The 15042-nt window shown below is 43.1% G+C and overlaps 1 protein-coding gene across 1 annotated transcript in view; it reads right to left on the bottom strand.

Moving 5' to 3' along the window:
• The window catches only part of csmd2 (CUB and Sushi multiple domains 2), a 232232-nt gene extending 230230 nt beyond the window's left edge, over positions 1 to 2002 (bottom strand). The window contains exon 1 of the mRNA XM_022747188.1: positions 1828 to 2002. Within this exon, the coding sequence (XP_022602909.1) occupies positions 1828 to 2002 (175 nt within the window). The remainder of the gene's footprint in view (positions 1 to 1827) is intronic.
• Positions 2003 to 15042: the final 13040 nt, after the last annotated feature.

The raw sequence follows: 15042 nt of genomic DNA, 5'->3' as shown, positions 1-15042 counted from the left end.
TTCCCTCCGCGCTCCGCCTCCCAGCATAGTGTGAGGCTCTGGTGCCGCTCAATGGGAGGATGGGGCAACTGCTGGTGGCTGCACCACCGAGGGACGCGCTAGACCACCTCAACGCCGGGGTGTGATATTCAAACATATTTATTGACACCGTTTAAAGTAAACGTTGTTACAGGGACTAGATAGATGGTCTAGCCTTCCCTGCTCTTCGTAAATATGTGCAATAAGTTAGAGTCGCTTTACTGGCTCCAGAAGTAGACTCAAACGGCAGGAGAGTGCGCAATAAAAAGCTCCCTGAACGCAAATAAAACAAGCAGCCTCCCACGATTACAGCCGCAATGAGATTTACTCCACGGAGAAGTCAAGAGAGATTTGTCAGTATCATCGGGGACTGAGCTGAGAGTGTGATAAACCCACATCTCACCAAAAAACCATCTGGGTGGCTGATGACACAAGTTTGATCAGAAGTGGGTGACAACGTGGGAGTTAGGTGGTGGGAGACATGAGAGCTGACGTTTCTGTAAAAGCTCAAACCGCACTCATACAGTATGAGATGATACGGCCCACTGTGCTTTGGTGATGCTGAAAATGTGCCCATTTTCCACTCACTCGTGGATTATGTGTTGTCCAAGCAAAGGTATGAGTGGGCGAACACACAGCCATGACTCACTGTCAAATTCATATTGTGGTCGTGGCAGTATTCTTGGCTTTTGCTAAATATAGTTGCCATTCTGTGGTGAGGAGCCAAGACAGTGATAAAACGGTTGGCGTTCTTCGCCAAAGGACCCATGCTCGGGTTGGCAAAAAAAAAAAAAAAAAAAAATTTAAAAATCATTGCGGCTCTTCCCCCCGAAACAAGCCTGTGCTCTGAATAACGCCACGAGCTGTTTGTAATGAACATCCACGGCTACAGAAAGAAACAAAAAAAAAATCATGGATCAGTAACTTCGTGTCTCCTTTCAGAAACACACCAGGTTGCCAAGACGTGAAAGTAAATGAATAGTAATGATAATCTGTTGAATGCCCAGCTCCGGTTGCAAGATTTCCATTTGCAATTAATCAAGGACAGAAAACCCAGAGTCAGTTAATTAGGCCTACCCTCCCTTACCTCCCTCGCACATGCACGCGCGTGCACGCTTAAGTAGCCTACACGTACACACACACACACACACACACACACACACACACACACACACACACACACACACAGAAAGAGAGGGTGAGAAACTATAGCTGCACAAAATCTTATTCATAGATGTTTACTTGGGGAAAGTGGAGAATCTTAACGGCTACTTATCTATGAGGAAACTCAGACACACACACACACACACACACACACACACACACACACACACCCATTTGGACTCTGAACAGCATAATAATCAGCCGCCTGTTTGACCACCACAACTGATTTCCCTCATGCTGCACTATAACGTTTGGGGGAAGCCACACTCGCACAAGGTGGTTATTTAAACATCCCCACAGCCCGTGTCATCCACCCCTGTTCCTCAAAAAATGTGCCTAACACAGTCCTTTAGTGACACGCATCAACAGAGTCAAGGATAGACATGAAGCTCATTTGCAATTCCTGAGGATCCGCGCTCACCAAAATAGCCACCCAGCCAGCCACCTCTCCTCTATTAATAACTTTGGGTGCCGGAACAGCGACATCACAGCGAGTCTGATCCTAAATGCGCCTTTAGGATGAGTGCGTGAGTGTGTTGCTGATGCTGATTTGCATTCAGTAGGGGATCGGGGAGGGTGGGCGGTGGAGTGGGGGGTAAGCCTGCTGCATTTTGCATGTCTTCAGCTGCACAGACGGGGACTTACCCTTTACTGAGGCGGCCAGTAGCCCCATATATAAGAAGAGCACCCGGCTCCAACGGTGCGCCCGCACTCCCGCCTTCATTAGAGCAAAAATCCGTATTCCGTCCCCTTTCCTGCATGCGCATTCCGGTCTCCTCGCAAGTCCCGTTGCTCCGTCCCGATTTGAAGCGGCGGTCATGGCAGGGCTTTTTCTCTGGTCTGGCAGGCACGATAGTTCTCAGATGGTCAGAAAAGGGAGATTCACTCGGTGTCGGCGCTGAGAAAAATCCCAATGCATGGAGGAGGCTCGGATCTCGCAGCTGGACTGAACCATGTCATGCGGGGACCGAGGGGTTCAGAGTCTCTGTCTGAGAAGATAGATTTCACACCTAAAGGGGGGGAAAGGAGGGAAGGCAAACCCAAAGGGGAGACGTGATTCAAGTGGTCACTGATCTATCGCACGCGTAAAAAATCACGAAAATCCCTCGTTCGCTCCACATATGTCATTGATTTCACCTGACACACGTTGAAAAAAACCAGGAGATCCCTCCTTCAGTTTGTCCCGCAGCACTTGTCTGCCCTTCTCTTTAATGTATCTCCAGTTAATAACAGCATCTGTGGTGCCGATAATCCACGTTGTAACTCGTCGTTAGACCGAGATTCAAATGAACGAACGACGGATGATGGGAGAGCCACAGTGGGTTATCCGGATCCAAGACCAAAAAAAAAAATTGCCTCTTTTTAGAAGTTCTCGACCAAGGTTGGAGTGTAGTGACTGATCTTATTGTGTAGAGAGAAATATGCAGTATGCATGTATTCCCAGTATCGCAGCGCTTGGCCACAGCGTCGTCTCGGGTCTGTGCGACGCCAAGATTCAGACTGCAGACCTGCTCCTTCTCTGCGCGCCTCTCTCTCTCTCACCCTCCCTCTCTCTCCCTCTCTCTCTCCAGTCATATACCCACATTTTCAAAAGTGTGTTGGGAAATATAATTTACTCCATTCACATATGATTAAGATCATCTCAGTAGGTCAGTTCAACAACCGACTTTTGATCCTATTAACGGTCCTTCCTCAAATTATGATGATAATAATAATAATAATAATAATAATAATCATCACCATAATAATAATAATAATAATAATAATAATAATAATAATAATAATAAAAGTATATGTAGCATTAAATCCAGCTTGTTCTAATTTGTTATGGTAAGATTTAGGGACCCACAACGCGGCCGTTGTCTCCATCCATTAAGACCAATCATCGGATTGCCCGGCAGTTTAACATAGATGTCCACTTCCTGCTCACTAAACGTGAAATTGATGCTTAACAGGCTGGAACCCTCGCCAGTAAATTTGAATGTCATTTCCACTTTTGCATATGACCGGTATAATTAGTTTTCCGCAATGCGCCCTGCGTTGGAAACAGTCTGGGATAATGAAATGTGCGTTGGCCTCCAACCCCGACATATATGATGGAGATCATAAACAGTCTTCCCCCGTTACATTAAATTAGACTTCTGCGCCTCCTGATCAGGTTGTGCTGCATGGGACATAATGTTGCATCTGTTTTCAGCACTGTCTTTCTTTAGCCTCAGGAAACCAGACAGGAAAGTCCAAGTTTGTGTGTGGAGTCTGTAGCTACATCTGATGGCCATTCATTTATTCCCTATAGGGTCATTAGAGAGTTATTATAACTCATTAAGCCGGATTTGCATTGCTAAAATAAATAACTCATGTCAGCTACCGGCATTAGCAGGAAGTAACCATAGAGATAAAGTCTGACATACAATGTTTGACAGTGTGAAATGGTTTAATTTACAACTGAATTGTCATTCTCGAATTTCAACTGGTTGCTATGACAGCCTGTCAAGATGCTGTTTCATTTAAAAAAAAAAAAGAAGAAAAGAATAAAAAAGCAGCTTCGAAATAAACCACTGAGAGAAGACTGACAGACACATGCGTGTGAACAACAGGGAGGAAAATGATGCTACCACAAGATCACTGGATGCAACTCACTCAAATACAATTCGCGGGCGCATTTGCACCCTTCCCGCGCTCCACCTGGATCCATCCACAGGCGCCCAACGACAACTTTGATCGTGTCTGCAGAAACATCTGGAGCAGAGCGAAAGAGGCCGGGAAGGAGTTTGGCAGAGGTCTGAGTCCAACGGAGACATCGCAGGATGAAGACGGCACCCCTCCAGACAGCAAGCCGAGTCATCACCGGTGAGGCTGAGTTGGGCACACAGACAGTCTGGGAAGGAACCACTGGCAGGTCCATTATGCACAATAAAACACATTAGTCTGTCACGATCAATCACATTGCCTTGGTTAATTCGCTGTAATTTGTCAATGAAATGTGTCTCAAAATGGATCTATGGACCTAACTGTGTCGTGAGCTCACTGTAGGTTTTTACACCTTTTACAGTCTCATATACCATTGCACGGTCATTCAGTCCTTATCTTTATTCATCATTTTGTTCTTCAGAGTGTTATCATCTCATTTTCCTCTCCAAGAGAGTGGTTGGCTTCTCAGAAGATCTAATTATAGAAGCTAATATCTTAAAGTAGAACATAGTGACCTTAGGATGATGTTGATGGTAAATTCTCCCACGTTTTAACTGTATTTCTAGGAATTCTGATATCGTTTGTGCAGATTAGGTAATATCGATACGATTGTGGATGGTCTTATTTGAGACATTAGGGATTAGAGTTTATACAGAATGAATAATGGATTTATTCATGTTTATTAATTATTTACTAATGCTTTAAAGGTCATGAACCATTAATAAAAACACGTTTTAGGTTGCCTGGTCTGTGAAAAATGTAGTTGGCTGGTGTTTATCGTTTGTATTTGGTAGTAAAGCAGTTATAATAAGGTTATTTTAATAAGGTATCATGTCTGTAGTGGTATTAAACTCACTAACCCGAATGAGGGGCTTTTATAACAACTGAATAGTGGTCCATTGGAGAGGGTCATCCTGAACTGTTTGACCTTTCCCTAAATTGGTCGATGGCAAATGGTGGGTGAACTGATGGACATATGTATAAGAAGTTAGGCCTATTTCTAACCTACATCCCAACATTGCAGTGTAGATCGGGTGGTGCTGCTGTGCGGTCGTAGAGCCAGTGTATAATGTTAATGCACACCATCTGCTCACCCGCCACCCGGAGCTTCCGTGACGTCTCCGTTATCATAAGTGTCCCGGGTCTCACCGGACCGTCTGTTCCGCACCACGGCTTGACAGGCTGGTGACTAAAGAATAGCCTCATTAAAAAGTCATGGTTTGAGACGGGTGCCGCATCCACTCGTACAAGATGGCGAGCCATGGACCCAACATTCATCCTCTTTCTGTTAACCTATGGGTCTATGTTGTTCATAGGCCTATTGGTTAACCAGTTAGTTTAGAATGATATTATTCACTTTCCAAAATTTAGTTCATTTTACCAAGTGGTGGACAACTGCATCTTGAAATATGACTTACAAATCTGCCAGTGCCTCCAGTTAAACTTATTTCGTTCGTGTTCATAATACAAATGACCTTATTTATTCTACATGATCACCACAGAAAAGAATATAAAATAAACCTGCTCGTAAAACTCCCAAAAACGGCTAAATCAACTGACTTTATTGGAGTGAAATGATCTGACACCGCTATCAGACTTCTCACTTTCTTATTGAAAACATGTTGAATACAAGACTACACGAGCAAGTTAACCTCGTAGGTAGTGACGTCGGTGTGATGCTCTGTCACTCATAAAAGATGTGTTAACTTTACACTCCCACACGGACTCTCTCTCTCTCTCTCTCTCTCTCTCTCTCTCTCTCTCTCTCTCTCTCTCTGTCCAGGGCTGAGAAGCCGCAGAAAGAGACTGATGATTTGAGTCTGAGCACAAAGTGTGAGGAGGACAAGCAGCAATGCCACACTGAGTTCACCCTTCCTTGCCGTTATCTCTCGGGCCGCAGACATCCCCGTGTTGCCAAGCCTGCATGGGTACTGAGCCCTGTGATGGAAGTCAAGATGAAACTAAATGAAGAGGAAGAGGCAGAGAGGGAAAGAAATTTGGTGAGCGTTATGATTTACGGAGGCTAATGTGTTCTGTGTTCTTACTCTATGCTTTTCAAACCAAAACTATAAGAATGTTTTCATTAACTCATTAAAAACCTGCTAATTAAATGATGGCAAATATTTTCCGTTGTTAATAATTCACTGTCATGTCAGGGGAAACATGTGGAAGATAAACAAAGGAGTGTGGAAAATTCCCTGAAGAAGATGCGGGTCCTCCAATCCATCAGCAGAACAGACAAACAGAGCTGTGCATCTGAACCTGGACCTCTGGCGACGAATCCCATCTGCTGTGCCACTGAAGAAGCCACTCTGCACCTGCAGGATGAGGAAGACCCTCCACTTCCTTCTAGGAATACATGTGAAAATGAAGATGAGCAGGACATAAAACAAAGCTCAGACAGCAATGCCAGTGATGATGATTTTGTTAGTCTACCTGAGGTGCGAAGTTGTGCCACTGAAAGCAGCGATGACAGCTCAGCGAGTGACAACAGTGACTGTGAGAGGGAGGAAAATGAAATTCCACACTTGTCTGATAAATTAAGGTCTGACACTAAGCAGGATTCCCCACCTTATACTACAGAGAAGGACTTTCCTCCACTAGCCACCATCAGGTCTGGCATTCTCCCATGTCCCATGGAGACTCCAGCCTCATGGAAGATGCATGGCCAGTGGGAGATTCCCCTTTCATTCCACCCACATGACATCCCCACTGCCACTTTGGCAAGCAAAATGACCACCCCTGCGCAGGCTCCTGTCCAAGGCAAAGCCGAAGCACCTCAGGCAAACTCAAAAACCGATGCACCACCAGCAGCCGCAACTCAGCAGGAGGCTTATGACCTACTGGCTGACTTCCCAGCTCTCCAGCCCCCAAAGAGGCCTTTCGCATCGGGTGTATTGCGTGACGGGAATCCCAGGACAAAAGATGCAAAGAAGCAAAGAGGGCTAACTCGCCCACCAAATGTCCGCCAAGAGAGTGGGGCTTCCCGTCAGAGGAGGATGGAAAATGTGCCCCATGAGGTCTCCTCCATCTGCGCAGGTGATCAGAAATCTGTGGCGAACCTTCAAACATTTTGCTCGGTCAGTGAACGCAACTCTCCTACCATCAGCTGTGGGGAAATGAAGGCCAACAACCCACCGCCTCCTAGAGGTAATAAATCTGCCATGTGTCTCTGTCTAGATGTGCTCTTTACACTCCTCTCCTTCTATCAGTTTGTATGAATATAATTCTATGCCATTCTCAATACTCTCTGTAGCTACATATGCACAAACTCACGGAGACATCCCTGTCTGAGAATGTGTTATTGATATTAATGGCACCGTCATACTCGGCTAATTAAAGGCCGGTGAGCGGCGGCAGCACCTGTCCCAGGAAGAGACGCCGCCTCTCAGAACTTGCTGAGTGCAAATTTTGCAACAGTCCAGCTCACAAAGTTTCACCCCTTTCCCTCAGCCATTTTTAAAACTCATTTAATGAAGCTCTTCTGTTTCTGCCACAAAAGCACGCGGCTACACCACTTTGTTTACTTTTCTGAACTTTGGACCAACTTCTTGATCTGAAGTTGTTCGAAATAACAAAACAGCCAAATCAAAACAACCTTACCGGTCAGGGGGCCGTGCTCTATGCCACTCGCAATCTCAATCCACCCACATGCATAAACACACACACACACACACACACACACACACACACACACACACAAATGTTGCGTCTCTCTGTGTAGGTGTTAAAACACTGTGACTCTGCATCAGTGTTGCAGAGAAGTACTTCCTCAGTCCGATGACTCAGTGGGAAAATGTTTCCATAATGAAGGGATTATTGTGCAGTGGCAAAGTGAATTACACGGTGAGCCTTCCATAGTGGGCCGCTGATGCAGAACAGAACAGTGGACACAGATATGAATTAAGTCAACAACAACTCAAGTACACAGTGTTAATTTTGGTCGGGAGTGTGGCTTGTACAGTACATACAGTACCTCCTACACACTTTGCAGTGGTGTCATACCTATCTGTAAATATGAAATCATGTATAATTTAATCACATTTCTATGCGAGGATAATAAGATATATGTATGTATGTTATATGATTCGGTTATACTGGTTCTGTTTGAAATCACTTCTCTTTTCTAACAGGTGCACAGGTGTAGCTGGAGACTGCTCTGCTCTGCTCTGCTCAATAAATGTGCATATGTGATACATACTGCTGGCACTCCTCCAGCGCTTTGCAGTCAGTGCTGATATAACAGAATTTACTCTCTGATAGCAAAGCCCTGTTGATTCAATAGCACTTTGTTGATCCCCTGAGTCAGGGACTGCTGCAATTTCCTTTGCAATAGCAAAGAACACAGTTCTATTAAGCGTCCCTCCTGCATCACACTTAACATGACACAGGCCAGACAAGACAGTGTACATGTGAAATGGGTATAGCACTAATCCTCGCCCCCTTGCTGTGCATATTGCAGTTGCAGGTGCAGATGGCGTGGGTGTTAATGCCAGGTCCTGGGCTAGTGCTGCCAAAGCAGGCATGAAGCAAGCAGCTGCCCCTCAGGAGAAAGCCAGACCTTGTAACTTTCAGCAGATAGTTACCGTTAACAGAGCCAAAGGTAAGTTTACACTTTGGCATCTTTATCAAGAGCATGTGTGTGTTGGGAGTTGTGTGTTCAGAGAGAGAGGAGGGCTGTGTGTGTGTGTGTGTGTGTGTGTGTGTGTGTGTGTGTGTGTGTGTGTGTGTATTCTGTTTCATGGTGGGCCACATGAAGAATTCATCATGATGATCATCACTGGTTGAGTGCATTTATTTTGCAATGCTTACTAAGCTGAAGGCTTCAGCGTGTCCTCTTGCCCTTTACGCACGCTGCCTTAAAGGTTGTGTGTGTAGCATTTTTAAACATCAATATATCATTGTCAAATTACTTGTGATATTTTGGTGGAATCTACCAGACGCAAATGAGGCTGCAGTTGAGCTGATTAGTGTTCTATCTCACACCAGTGGTATTGTTAGTGTGCGTGACATCAATTAATCTGTGCCTTTTATCAAGCTGAACGCTGAACACTGACAGATTTCTGGCACAGTCTGAGGTGGTCTGATATTGACATAAAACATAAATTGACATTTTAACAACATACACAAGTGATCCAGCCAATTTTAAATTAGTGATCCAACAGAAATGTATAGAAGAGGTTACACCGTCTATCATTACATCACATTTTTCTCATGAATCCCCCGTTTTCTGTCTGAAATAATATTTTCCGAGTCAAGCATGCCTTACTGAGCACTGATGTCCCACGTTCATATTTGCTACTAGAAAATGTGTGAAAGTTGCTTTCAAACTTTGTCTACCATCAAGTTTGACTTGGCATCACAGAGAAAGTAAATGTGTACAGTCAATCTGTCAAGTTATGTTTTCAGACTTGCCAGATCAAATTTGCATATCTGAGTGTACTGACACCTCAATATAACGATCCAGTCAGTGGCCTCTCTGGAGGAGTCGCGTCTCTGATACTGTATGTTTGTAGTATTAGTCTAAATTGCGAGCGGACCATGAGGCCGCAGTGTTCTCGGTGTGAATTCTGACGTTCAAACACACCAGCATGTGTGTTTGAACGTCTTGCTGTAGAAGACAAGTTAACAATGTGTTTAGAAGTTGCAGTGATGCAACCACTGTGGAAACTTTGCAAGTACACTTGAAAACTAAACACTCTGTAACGCCTCTAATTAAATGCATGTAAATCCATTGGAGTGTTGGAGCGAAAATTCAAACGCTACTGCTGCTTCTAAATGACCTGTGTATGTAATCACGCATTATGAAAGTAATTGTCTCTATAAAAGTCTACAATGCATCATAAATCTTTTAAAAATGATTATGCATACTTAAAAAATCATCTAGGACTAGGACTGCATCAAGAAAGCGGGTACAGGGTAAATGCTTCCAATGTCCTTTCAACTGACTTCCTCCTTTACTTCTTTTGTCCTTTCACAGCCATGTATTCTACAACTCAGAATTTCGCCAGTAAAGTGACACCTTCCCATCAGCTGACCAACTTCACTTGTGGTCCTCAACCCCGCAAACCAAACCAGTTTGTTAGACCTGGTTACCCTCCCACCCATCAGGTAAATACATCTAATTGAGATTTAAACTGATTAACTAATACACACTACAATCTGTAAACTGATCTGTGCGGTAACACTTTGCTATTTTCCACGATTTTCCATGTCGAATTGCATTTTGACCTCTTGCGTATTCTATACATGTATTTAATTTGATAAAGCCGCTGCGGAATAGCTACAATAGCTACATATATGATTATATATTTGCAGTTTTTAGAAGTAGCTACTCCAGAGATCTTAAAACAGAAATTAGGTGTGGGATCTGCTTTGAAGCGGATATAACTTTTCCAGACCCACAACATTACAACTCTACTTATCCTGCATTATTGCTTGGTTAAACAGAATTCACAGCTGATCAGAGGCTCACTCGAGTATCTGTTAAACCCAGCGCTCAGTCCAACAATGCTGCTAGATGCTGCAGCTCTCCCTCTCAATGTCTCACTGAACCATAAAAATACCACAGGAAAAGACTTTCTCACTTTTGTGGTGTTGAAATATAAAAAAAAACCTGTTATTGTTAAATCAGCTCACACATACAGCATATTCACAGAATATGCAAGTCCATTTCTAGCTTATCCATACAATTCCATCCTTGGTAATTAGGACTGCTGTGCATATATTTGTTAATTTGTTTATGATGTGAACAATAAGTAAATCTCAAAAATCGTCATTGCATTGGAATGAAACTCATGCACTCACCAATCAATTCAGGTGACCCTGAGACCCGCCCTTTATCATCAGGCCAAACTGTGTGCATGAATTACCTGTGAAATAGCATGTCTTTACCAGCTATGTAAAAGCTGAAGAGCTAACCCAGGGTTATGATGAAGTTAAAAAAGAAATCTGCCTATCGGAGATGAAAGTACCTTAGCTCCGACAAGAAATAGTTCCAACATGTAAACCCCTCTAAAACCACATTTTTTATATTTCTCTTTTGGTAGGCAGATTTTCTCTTTTTTTTTTTTTTTTTTACCTTTGGTCTGAGCGTGGTAAGTTGTGTTCCTTCTCTTTCCAGGATTTATGCTAAGCTAAGCTAAGCTAACCAACTCCTGGCTCTTGACAAATGTTGAGCGCACGGACATAAGAATGGTATCGACCTTCTCAACCAAAAAACCTTGACCCTGAGTTTCCTGGAGAATAGACAAGTGGTTGCTGAATGAAGCAAGGTTTGCATTGGCAGTTTAAAAGAGGACATAGAGTATTTTGAAACTGTTTACCAGGTTCTGGTTTCCCAATATTACATCTGTCAACGAGAAGAAAACATGCTAATTACAAAGAGCTTTGGAAGTTTTCTGTAAAAAAAAGAAAAGAAAAGAAAAAGCTCTTTCTGAAATGGATGCATTAAAACGATTGATTTTCCTGATGTTTTTTAAGCTTCATGCTGGCCTTCGTCTTGACTCGTTTGGGAATTTGCAGTGTGAGGTAACTAAGAACATTTTCTTCTCTCTGTGTAAAAACAGAACAGCACATTTTTACAGCCTACCTCCACCTTTTCCTCTTTCTCAATCTCCCCTGGCTTTGCCCTTTCCATCTAGGACCTATTTAAATTTGGGTTGCACTTTTTTTTCTTTTCTTTTTCTTTTTTTTTTACCATGTTCAGCAGTGACAGTGACAGCAAGGCTTACTGCACTCTGAGGTTCGCCCCTTTGGCCTCGGCACTTCCAATCCAACAGGATAATTACTGAAGCTGCAATGCACATTCCCCCTGGGTGGAAGTGGCAATATGGGGGTCTCTTGGTGTCAGCTGAGAAATGAGATGCAAGGAGGCAAGCCTGAGAGAGAGAGAGAGAGAGAGACTATAAAATGTGCGATGGTGATGGAAGACGACATTATAAAAGATTTATTTTTGGCAGCAAAACAGCTGATGCAGAGATGCAAGTAAATGTTTATGGCGAGTGTGAAAAAGTTATGAGAACTATTTCAGACACTGACACATTTTAAAATCTTTCTCTCTGTCTTTGTTTCTCGCTCTCTCTCTCACACACACACACACACACACACACACACACACACACACACTCAGAAGCTCTGGCTCACATGCACCTACCTGTTCTTGCTCTGGCGCTGACCATAACCTAAATATTCTGCTATTAAAGTTTTACAGGAAAGACAGAAAGGGAAGAGAAAATCGGAGTAAATAGCTTCTTTATCAAGCTTAGGAGTCTGGATGAGGATGTGCTGTGAATGGGTTACTTTTCACTATTAGGATTTCTTTTTGAAAACACCATGGTCCTATACATACGCCTGCATTCTGAATTCTGAGTGCTTTACTCTCACAGACTTTCACTCCACAAACATTGTTTAGTGTTTATTTGAACCTCTTCTGTCCCAGTAATGAAATCCAAGATATTAGATACCGCCTCTAAGAGAGAGCAATTAAGTGAAGCTCCTTTTATTTTGTCAGGGAGTTGGCATATCCTGGCTGGCAGTTGGGTGCCACGGCATCCAAACTGAAAAAAAAACATGAAAAAAACAAAAAAAAAAACAAAACAAAAACTGAGCAACAAATTGACAATTAAAAATGTTCCACTCTTGGCAGATGGAGAAAAAGAAGTGAGTGGCCAAATCGTTTGGTTTAGCAGCCTGATCGATGGGCTGTTGCAAACGTGGGATTGTCAAACACGAGTCCCGTACGGAGGGATGCGAGAGAAGAAGGAAGGGTTGGCGGGAATGAGGCTTTTTGAGCGTGCGTGCCCTTCAACTTGTGTAAGTGTATGAGTGGCGGAGACACTGGCTAAAGTTTTCCCTCTTGCGTTCTTCTCTCTTCTTCCAACTAATAAGTCTGTCTCCGAGCTGTTGCTAGGCTACACAGGTCTGTTGTTATTCTCTGGCTGGTGGCCTTTTCAGGCAAAAGTCTATGTGTGTGTGTGTGTGTGTGTGTGTGTGTGTGTGTGTGTGTGTGTGTGTGTGTGTGTGAATTCACGTGTGTATATTCAAAATCAGTGTGTGATGGAGCAAATCAGAAAGATAGAAAGAGACAGAAAGGAAAAGTGTGAAACAAAAGTATGATCAGAGCTTGACACCGAAGATCCATGAATTCACTTCTACTTCTTCATCACATTGTCTTGCTTTTTTGCTTTAGAGCACTTAGCAGTTCCTTGTTCTTATTACGTGTGTGTGTGTGTGTGTATGTGTGTGTGTGGGCATAATTTGCCGCTCATGCAGGAGAGATGCATATGTGAACATGTTACTCTGAGTCCTCCTACAGCAGCACGTCCATTTGATCACAGACGCATGGATACAGCTTATGTGAACTCATTCGGCTGAGGCAATCTTTAAAGTAAAAAGGCCGAAAAAAAAAAAAAGAAGAAATCTTGTAACTAGGCAACAAAATAAGGTTCGATGTGTCGTGATATGTGCTCTAAAGGAAAATACTTCAAAGCCCCCGAAAGAATATGGGATGACTGTCCCTCCGGTGACTTGTTTTCATGGGGGTGGAAAAGGAGCGAGCGCAGAGCGAGCGTAATAGTCTCTGAGAGATCTCAGTACATTGGTTTTGAGGTGGATGTGAGACACAGACTCGGTTACAGGTCCGATCAATGATGTTTGTTCACAATCAGGAAATCTGCTCTCTGCCTCTCTCTCTCTTCTTCAGCTTACTTGTTAACCCTTGAGACCCTGAGAGAAGATTCCTGAGACCTCTTGGAGCTTTACATGAAATATTAATGAAGGCAAAAAAAAAAAAAAAACTAGAAAGTGGCGCAACAGTGAAGAACAGAGTTTGATAGAGTTGTTGAGCATTACTAATGATTCAAAGATTACTTGTCAAGTGTTAAGGTGTTTGGCTTCCGGAGCTCACTCTCCAGTCTGCACTCTGTTTTGGATCAGCACCCCCCCCCCCCTCCCCTCCCCTCCCCCGCCCACGTCCTGGCATTTTCAAATGCTCCAAGATGGAGGATGGTGCTATGAGTGAGCGCCTGGCATCACAAGACATTTTACTCTCCAGCCGACATGCAAATGTAAAAACAGCGTTATTATCCCTATTACAGTGCTGCTTTGCATTGTGATAAATTACCTCTTTACTGTGATTGTCAACTGGATCTCTGCTCTAATTAGCTAATTTGCTCATCACTGCTGTGAAAATGTGACTTTATGATGAATGTGATTTGACAATTATTATTTAATGAGAATGATTGATCTTTGCACTTTTTTTTTCTCCCGTTAAATGATATTATAATGTGTTGATACAGGTCTGTAAAAGCAGAGTAAGCTGTTCTTCACTGTGCTGCTGTGCTTCAGGTTTATGAAATTGTTGTCAACACAGCAAACAAAGGCAAACTCTGCATCAAACAGTGTAATGAGTCTGAAGAAAATTATGTCTCCAGCCACGCAAATAACTAGTTTATAATTATATTTTTTAAATAAATAAAGTCTCGGTAATCCGGGATGATCATGACTAGGACTTATCTTGTGGTACTGTATAAAGCTAGTCATTCATTCCTCTTTGCTGTGATTAGCTGTACGTAAGGCGTAGTTGTTCCTCTTGAGTTTTATAATAGCTCTTTAAGTATCTGACATGGCACACAGGTTACATTTAACGGTGTCTCTCAGATCTAAGGATCCAGCCATATACCGCCATTACTTCTCTGCACTCAAAGGGTTTCTACAGTGAGTTGAATGGGTTTTTTTGTAGGATGTCTACATCATTATAGTATCTTTTAAATTATGCTGTGGGCATAAAAAAGGCAATCCCTTCAGTTGCCACACATAGAAATGTAAATTCTATATTATAATACTTGATACTAAACTGGAATTTGAATTCTTCTCACTTTTTGTGTCAGGAAATAAAAGCTATAATCATACCCATGGCATCAGTTGCCTGATAGCTGAGGGTTGGTCTTTTAGGAGATGTGCTGTCCATTGTGCTGTTTCCATTTTGTGGTCAGACCTGTTTGTGATTCAGTCACAACACCACCACACCAGCTCCTCAGTTGGTTACCTGTCTGTGAAAATGAGCTGATCTCAAACAAATATTCGCAGTGCCTGCCCACACAGAATTTGCACCAATCAAAAACCAGTACAGACGTTGTCTCGGTTTCCAACCAAATGTGGCGCAAACTT

This window comes from Seriola dumerili, unplaced genomic scaffold, assembly GCF_002260705.1.
Source record: "Seriola dumerili isolate Sdu_G_001 unplaced genomic scaffold, Sdu_1.0 BDQW01000110.1, whole genome shotgun sequence".
NCBI classification, from domain to species: Eukaryota; Metazoa; Chordata; class Actinopteri; order Carangiformes; family Carangidae; genus Seriola; species Seriola dumerili.
This window is presented reverse-complemented; position numbering and strand designations above follow the sequence as displayed.